The sequence below is a fragment of the Notolepis coatsorum genome (genome assembly GCF_963971535.1).
Source record: "Notolepis coatsorum genome assembly, chromosome: 1".
Lineage (NCBI taxonomy): Eukaryota > Metazoa > Chordata > Actinopteri > Aulopiformes > Paralepididae > Notolepis > Notolepis coatsorum.
This window is the reverse complement of record NC_140165.1, coordinates 106,781,734-106,790,794: the sequence shown is the minus strand read 5'-3', so window position 1 is coordinate 106,790,794 and position 9,061 is coordinate 106,781,734. Positions and strand designations below refer to the sequence as shown.

The window sequence follows — 9,061 nt, the reverse complement described above, 5'->3', positions numbered from 1 at the left end:
GCTCTGGTCCACAACGCTCTTTTTCGAAACACGTATATACTCGTTCTCGGACGGCATAGTGTTAAAATAGATCTAGTATCTGTACACTCGAGTAACATGATACAATATGACAGAGTGAGTAATGAGACTGACCTGAAGTCGATGTCCAGGAGGAGGCTCTTCATGGCCTTGTGTTTACCCTCCAGGTTCCGCTGGTTAATCAGTTCATGCAGCCTGTAGTTAGAATGAGTACAGAGTATTATGTTTATTTTTAAAACATTATCTTTTAGAACGATACCTCCTGTTTTTACTGTGTACCGTGTTCTAATATGGCATTTATTTTTACAGTGGTGTTATTGGCTTATTATAATTGATTCATTGTCTTGTTTGTCTGTATGTATGCATCTACTGACCAGAGCAATTTCCCTTGTGAACAATAATATCTATAGAATATAATCTATATAATAATAACAATCTCATTTATCTATCGATGTATACATATCTTTCCCTCTATATATTAGGGATGCACCGAAAATTCGGCCACCGAAAATTATCGGTCGAAAATGGTTAAAAAGGCTCTTTCGGCCGAAAGGGTTTTAACGCCGAAAATATATCACAGAATGTCAAAGAACAGGGATACGCAACGTTCGTAACCGAAAGTGTTGTTGTGATGACGTAATCAAAATGTGCAACGTGTAACGTGAGCAGCTTGGCAGCTCTTCCTGCGTTCTGCAGCCTGTGATAACTAACTCCTCTTGGGAGTCGTTTCTATGTAAACTCTGCGACCGCGAGCAACGCATCCAATAAATGCGTCTTTAACATGCTTTATATCCTCGCCATTACTATATGCCCGTCACGGTTAAAACATTTTGACCTAACGTTAAGCTAGCTAACGCTTCCATTCCTCTTTGACCCGTCTCTCGTAAGCTACGTCATCCCCCGCTAAGAGTCATGGGAGATGTAGTAAATACAACAGTCCTGTGTGTGTGTCTTTATGCAGATCGTTATGCAGTTTTAAAGCACCTTGGCTTTGTTCTGAATGCACTTTGTTGTAGTTATCCTACAGAGAAAAGAAAATGCACTTGACTTTAATGCACATTTTGTTGTATGCAAAGAGAAAATGTTTAAATTGTACAATCTTTCAGCAGTCAGTCTGGAATTAATGTATGCATTCAAAAGTGCTGAATAAATGTTTTATGGGCCCATAATAGTGATTATTAATATTATTTAAGTAAAGTTTTGCCATAATCATGTCTTTTGCCATAATCAGGTAGCTGAAAAAAAAATAAGAAAGAAAATACATTATATATATATATTTATATTAATCATTTTCGGCCTTTGGCCAACTGTTTCCTATTTTCGGTTTCGGCCAAGAATTTCCCATTCGGTGCATCCCTACTATATATATATATATATGTGTGTGTGACACTCATTCTTTAATAGGTCTTCATGTTTCTGCTCATTTTAATGTGTAAAATAATTACTTGCTAAATAGTTACTTGAAAGTTGTATTATTAGTCATGTGGTGTGTATTAAATTAGTCTCTTATAATAATAATACTACACCTGATCAAATAAAGAAGAAGTCATGTTCTTGGGTTGTACAGGGTGCTTTTTACAACTACTTTGATTTGGAACAGGTTGGTCGATCTGGGCCAAAACTTGGTACATGACGGAGACATGAAGTGTGGTACAACGATGGATAACGGTGTGATGATGCACGACAGCGCCCTCACCTGGGTGTGCCCACACAGAGCAGCTTGGTGTATCCCAGGCCAGCCAGGGTGTCGAGCAGGAAGTGAGAGCTACGGTCGGTGAAGAAGTACTGGGCGTTGCTCTTCTTGTTCTCCAGGGGGCGCAGCAGCCTGCTGGGCCTCCTCAGCTGGACCGCGGTGACGACACTAGACTTGTGGGACGAGTGGGCGGCGTGCTGGTCTGGTAGGAGCAGGATTTGACAGTCCTGACAGAATCTCTTCTGGCCCTCAGGGAGGGAGGCGAACTTCCTCAACCTGAAGGACAAGCCAGAAACAAGTCTCTGAAGCTCGGTTGGGAGAACTTTTAAAAAGGAACGCCAAAATGTGCTTACCATCTTCTCCGGAGTCAGACAAGAAGATAGATACCAATCTCCTTTCTGTGCGTTCAGTAGAAACCTATCCAGCTGCAAGGTAGCCTAGCTTAGCACAAATGAATAGAAGCGGATACGGTCCACTAGCCTCGCTTAAAAGCTTTTTTCTTTGCCAACAGCTAGGCTAGCTGGTCCGTATCCGCTTCCATTCATTTTTGCTAGGCTAGCTTGCAGTCGGATAGCTTTCTACTAAGCCCACAGAGAGGAAACTGGTATCTATCTTCTTGTCGGACTCTGGAGAAGACAGGAAGCGCATTTCCCATAATGTTGGCGTGTTCCTTTAAGCCGTCGTCACTGAGCATTCTAATCACAGGCAAAAATGGGCTAAACTTTAGGATGTCGTGTGACATCATCTCTGAACAGGATGACCTCCTGTTGGAAACATCAGCAATATAAAGACAGCCTGCCAGGCTTGTTGTACCTGGAACAGTACTCCTGGTGGCTGAACGGAGGCCTCTTGGACTGGTTCTCTGCCTCTCTGGCCAAAAGCCTGGCCTCTGACACCTGATGGAACAAAACATTCCCTGCATTAGAATAGCTAAATGGTAGGGCTGTACCGAATGTTTTTAACATTCGAAGCTTCTATTGAAGTATACGAATGAAGCTTCGAATGTCCATGAAAAAAATAATCATAATTTTCTTTAAAAAAAAAGTATTTTATTTCTTTTTTTAAACTAAAACCTCAATTTGAATAAAGTGATTCATCTGATTAAATGAGTATTTTTCTTTTATTAAATCAACTTTCTTTATCAGTTTCGTCAACATAAATAATCCAATAAGGGCACGGTTGGTATGAAAGTGATGGTGACGTCTTATAGTATAATATTAGTGTAGCCCAATCTTTAACTGCAACTGTGAAGAAAACCCCCATTGGTTTAAACAGATTGAATAGACACATAAAAAAAAATAAGATTTTTTTATTAAAAATTAAAAATTCTAATGTTGATTTAGAATTCGAATGTCAACATTATGATCGAAGCTTCAAAGCATTCGGTACAGCCCTACTAAATGGTCAATGATTAAATACTTGGCAGATATTTAGACACAGTAAATATAGTACATAACGTAGTTATCAAATTAGGAAAATGAGTTATTCAATCGTAGGGCTGCAACGATTAGTCGACATAATCGACGATGTCGATTATAAAAAATCGTCGACGAGAAATTGTTGCGTCGATTAGTCATAAAAAAAAATAAAAATAAATTATTTATTTATTATTATTTTTTTTGTGCACTACCTATCTTTGTGAGAGTGGCTTCTCAGGGTTCCAGACAACATCATAACATGATGATCCCATAGCAAATTTTGGACATTGAAAACATTGTTCCCCTGCAGGAGATGATGATCAGACTGATGATCATGATAAGACACACATACACACTCCTCTCACTCACACACAGCGATCAGAGTAAGACACACACATACACACTCCTCTCACTCACACACAGCGATCAGAGTAAGACACACACATACACACTCCTCTCACTCACACACAGCGATCAGAGTAAGACACACACATACACACTCCTCTCACTCACACACAGCGATCAGAGTAAGACACACACACATTCACACTCCTCTCTCTCACACACAGCAATCAGAGTAAGACACACACACATTCACACTCCTCTCACTCACACACAGCGATCAGAGTAAGGCTGCGGTTACACCTTTCGTATCATCTTCGTATTGTTTTCATATGCGTATCGCCGCGACGTCGTGCGCCTCGAGTCACACTTTCGTTTTTTTTCCGTTTTTGTCACACGAGCACACTGATGTAGTACACTGCCAAAGCAGTAGGTGGCAGTAGGTGGCAAACATGAAGGCAATTTCAACCAATCAGAACGAATGTGCCAATACACTTCCTGGAAGCTCCAGCAAAGAAAATGTCAATAAGGCAGGCGCCTATGCCGCGCCACCATCTTGCCTATTTACTCAATGCAGCAATTCTTTTTCAGCAAAGCCTAATAAAAGTGCAATAAACAAAACGGATACATTCACTGTGTGTTCTGCCTGTCATTTGTTGATGAAACAAAACTAACATCAACACAAGTGACCACCAAGAGCGGATAGTTTAGTCTAAAAAACGATCGGTAGCATTGTTAGCTGCATGCTAACGTCAATGGAGTATGCCATTATAACAATATAGCATTGTGGCTAGAAGCTAACGTTAGCTCACGCTACTTAGCCAGCACCAAAACTGATGATATCGCGAGCTATCAGTAGTTAGATAACATTAGAGACAACGCTGTGTGTATTAAACAAAGGTGAATAGATGACTGGGCCATTTTGTTTAATGCTTGTTAAGTTGAAAGAGGAGCTCTGAGCTAACAGGGTCTGAATCCTGATAGCTCACGTTAGCCAGCTGTAGAGCTGCCGCGGTATTGATGTTTTCCTTACCGCACACATTTGCAAAATATTTCCTACCGCCGCGGTAATAACCGCACACACACACACACAAAAAAGTTTGAATGCATTTTTTTTGTAGTCTACTCTTTATATAGCATATAGCCTGCCTCTAGTCGAAATGTCTATCTTTAGAGGGTGACTTTGCAGCATGAATATTGTTTGGGATTCGGCATGCACGCATTAGTTATTAAAAGTGAAACACGGATTCGAAGTCTCCCCTCGGTGTCGCGCCCGCCGGTTACCCCCCCGACCCTTTCTTCTTCTTCTTATTATAACGTTACTACTTATGATTACAAAGGCATTCGATTTGTGGCATTAACGTTAGTATAGTTACACGTTCGTATTTACCGGACCACATAGCAAGGCAAGCGTTACTCAATTAATATCTAAGTTCCTTTCTTTGCTCAGAGCGTGCCGAGTTGTACCCATTCTGCGGTCTGTTAATAAAGTTTTCAATCAGACAAGTGTATAGAACGAAGGGCTTTTATTATAACATTTCGTTGCAGTAAAATCATTATGCCTCGTTCCCTGAGGAGCGACGGCGTCGGTAATCCACTCCGTTCTCCGGTGGGAGCTAACGTACTATTAGCCGTGTTGTGATGGCTGAGAATGATTCAGGAAGTAAAAGCACTGCAAGATGCTCCAAGCATGTGACGCGTATCTCTTCTGACCAATCAGTGGTCTGCAGTGTTTCATGTGACTTTTCTGGTACCCAATAGGGTCGCTTGGAATCTCGACAGAGAAGTAGGGTATATCTGCAGAGCCGCAAGCCCAACGAGAGCGTAATAATAATAATAATATAATAAAAAACAGCGGTGATGCCGGTATTCAGCCCAACGCTGCGGTGGGCATGATGTAACAGCGATACCGCGGTAATACCGATACCGCGGCAGCTCTAGCCAGCTGCTCATGCAATCGGTAATGCTAGCAGAATGAATGGATGTAAACTTTATTTAACATATTGCATATGGGTACAATACAATACGGCTCAATACAAACAATTGTTAAGGGAATGCAGACTGTTGTAGCTTGGACTGGGGTCCTTATAACAATAACTTGACAACACATGGTAGCTGAAGCTATTTGGGACACACACAGAGCTATGTCCCAAACACACACACTGTTGTCACCGGAAGGGCACGCAGATGGTATCTACTGCGCATGGGCGTTTTCGCAACAACGGCTAGCGTGCTGACTACACGCTGTTGTCGATTCGTTTTTTTTGCGTATCTCCAAACGCAAACACAATTTTGCGTTTCAGCTGTATCCACAAAAAAACGCCAAAAAACGCATTTCTGTGTAATAGGGACATCAAACGTCGTCAAAAACGTATAAAGAAAAACCAGGAATACACTAGTCTAACCATGGCCTAAGACACACACACATACATAAATTACACAGTACACACCTCTCACTCACACAGCGATCAGAGTAAGACACACACACAAATTACACAGTACACACACTCCTCTCACTCACACAGCGATCAGAGTAAGACACACACACATACGGACTCCTCTCACACACAGCAAACAAAAGTTATTTAAAGTACACTTCCACTTTAATTTGTATTATTTAATTTATTTATCTTGTTATGAGTGATTGCTGTATTGTTCTTCAAATACATTTTCATTTAAAGTGGCTTAAAGATCCAAATTCAAATGTTTCATGAGTCATTATTTTAATTTGCTATGGGATCATCATGTTATGATGTTGTTGTTTGGTCCTGACAAGAGTCTCAAAGTCTGGGGTGATGGTAGACAAGCAACTCTGAGGTCATGCTCAATGTCCAATCTGTTCCTCTGCTCTGTCTTCAGCTGGACCCGAGCTGAGAAGCCACTTTCACAAAGATAGGTAATTAAAAAAAAAAAAAAAAGTTGTTTACATTGGTTTTCGATTAGTCGACTAATCGAAAAAATAATCGGCAGATTAGTCGACTACCAAATTAGTCATTAGTTGCAGCCCTAGTTCTATTTACAGCTACGGGCCATACCGAAGACGTCGGTGTTGAAACGAATGCATGAAAGCTTATTCCGTCCGTCTGCAGTCTTCCTATTCTACCGTTTGGTGACAGGTACGCACGGTCTGAGCTGTGCGTATATATATATATATATATATACGTACAATCTCAAGCACACGTTCATGTTGATAAATCCCACACTAGGGCTGGGCGATATAACGATAAATATCGCGATATATTTTAATAATCGATATCGAATATCGAAATTAAAAAAAATCGAAAAATCGTTTTTTTTTTTTTTTTTGTGACCTGCAACAGGGCAGTGGACAGACTTGTCTTTCTTGCCTGCAACTTAAAGTAATGGCTTTGCTTGTCCAAATGACAATACTGACCAAATTGAGATTCATTTTTCTGTTGTCAATTTATTTTGTTTGCTTTCTAATTTAAAATACATTTTGAAACCGTCTGTACACAGTAGGCTATGTGTGCTAGCAGAACTAGACTCCAGTCACGAGTCACAGTGCACATGTGCGGTGGTTTGTCCACCAAGAAAGCGCCAAAAGATCGAAAATAAACTAGCAGAGCCAGAACTGTTCAACTCCCCTGGAGCCACAGCCAGCAGAGAAGCCGGTTTACTTTAGCTTTTAAACCAGCTGCAGCCTGAGAACTGGAGTGTGAGGGGATGTAACACTAAAGATGGCGGCAACGACAAAGAATTGCTGCAAAATAAACATACAAAAACAATGTTTTTTTTTTTTTTTTAATACTTATAACAATTAGATATTATTATCGATATCGAGAAATAAAATAAAATTATCATATCGTTATCGCGATATGATTTTTTTCCATATCGCCCAGCCCTATCCCACACTTTGCTTAGAAATTATCGTACGCACGGTTTACGCACATATCTGTGCGTACGCACTAGGCACAGCATTGATAAATGAGGGCCCAGGACCCATGGTTTTAGAAAAATGACACAACCTACCTTATCCTCTTCCCACTGGAAGAAGTGGCATTCTTTTCGGTCTCTGCACGCCGAGCAGGCGTAGAACCTCCTGCTGCTGTCAGTTCCTTTGCCAACCTTCTCAAACATCAACGTTGGTCCTGCAAAAGACACAGGCATTTACTGTCTAGAGCAGCGTTTCTCAACTGGTGGGTCGCGACCCAAAAGTGGGCCGCGGGGCCATTTTGAGTGAGTCGCGGATGTGTGTGTAAATTTTTATATATATATATATATATAATATATAATATTTTTTTGCACTAGCTATCTTTGTGAAAGTGGCTTCTCAGCTCTGGTCCAGCTGAAGACAAAGCAGAAGAACAGATTGGACATTGAGCATGACCTCAGAGTTGCTTCGTCTACCATCACCCCAGACGAGGTCATAATGTATAACATCCTCCCGGATCATCCACCTCTAAGGACAACAGGAGGCTCTGCTCTAAAGGAAGTCAGTGATTTCAAGTACCTGGGCTCGTGGGTCAACTCGTCCGAGCAAGACCTTAAAGTGAGGAAGGCACTTGCATGGAGGGCTCTGAACGGCATGACCAGTGTGTGGAAATCCAACCTCCCCCGTCAAATCAAGCTCAACTTCTTTCATGCAACAGTTGAGTCTGTCCTTTTGTATGGCAGTGAATGCTGGACCTTGAAGCCCACCCTGCAGAAGTCCTTGGATGGGTGCTACACCAGAATGATGCGTGTGGTGCTCAACTTTCAACAGGGATGAGCATGTCACTAATGCAAACTTGTATGGGGGGGTGCTAAAGGTGAGCGATAAAGTGGCAGTCAGGAGAATGAGGCTGGCAGGTCACTGCCAGAGACACCATGAGATGCCAACCAGAGAACTTGTGCTGTGGGAACCAACACACGGGCATCGATCATGAGGACGTCCCACATTAACCTACGTGGACGTACTCAGGAGAGATGTGGGAACAGAAAGCACCGGCGAGCTAGCCAGATGCATGGAGGATCGGGATGACTGGAAGCACCGATGGAGGGCCCGTCCGAGGACGACCTAGATAGATAGACCCCAGACTTTGAGAGACTTGTCAGGAGCAAACAACATCCCCAGTTATCCCATTAGTTCCCTGGGATGTTAAGCTAAGAAGTCTGCTAAGAACTAAGAACCCTAGTTGCACTTTTGTTGCAACCCCAGTTATCCCATTAGTTCCCCCAAACTTACTGTAGGTCTGTTGTGTTAAGCTAAGAAATCTGCTAAGAAGCATATTATTTATTATTATTTTATTTCATTGGGTTTTTAGCCCTAGTTGCACTTTTGTTGCACTTTTTTGTGTTTATTTCATGTTTTTAACAGTACATGAAAGATTGTGTATTACTGCAAAAAATACATTTGAAATAAATCATAGTGGTTAAAAAATTTGGGTCGCGACTTAATGACTAAGGAAAACGTTGGGTCCCGAGGCTAGACCAGTTGAGAACCACTGGTCTAGAGGTCGATAACAATCAACAAAAGATCCTTCTAAACACAGTGGCGATTATTCATGGAAGCCAAGCTTCCCCAAAAATGTGACTAGTAATTTTTATTTTTAATAATAATCTCTATAATCTCTCTCTGCTATAATAATTT

At 41.4% G+C, this 9,061-nt stretch overlaps 1 protein-coding gene across 2 annotated transcripts in view; it reads right to left on the bottom strand.

Moving 5' to 3' along the window:
• Positions 1–9,061, bottom strand: part of zcchc4 (zinc finger, CCHC domain containing 4) — a 55,976-nt gene that overhangs the window by 36,317 nt on the left and 10,598 nt on the right. For both annotated transcript variants that reach the window (XM_084318337.1, XM_084318338.1), the window contains exons 2-5: positions 7,462–7,580; positions 2,525–2,607; positions 1,715–1,987; positions 133–213 (exon numbers count right to left, since the gene is read on the bottom strand). In XM_084318337.1, the coding sequence (XP_084174463.1) occupies positions 133–213; positions 1,715–1,987; positions 2,525–2,607; positions 7,462–7,580 (556 nt within the window). The remainder of the gene's footprint in view (positions 1–132; positions 214–1,714; positions 1,988–2,524; positions 2,608–7,461; positions 7,581–9,061) is intronic.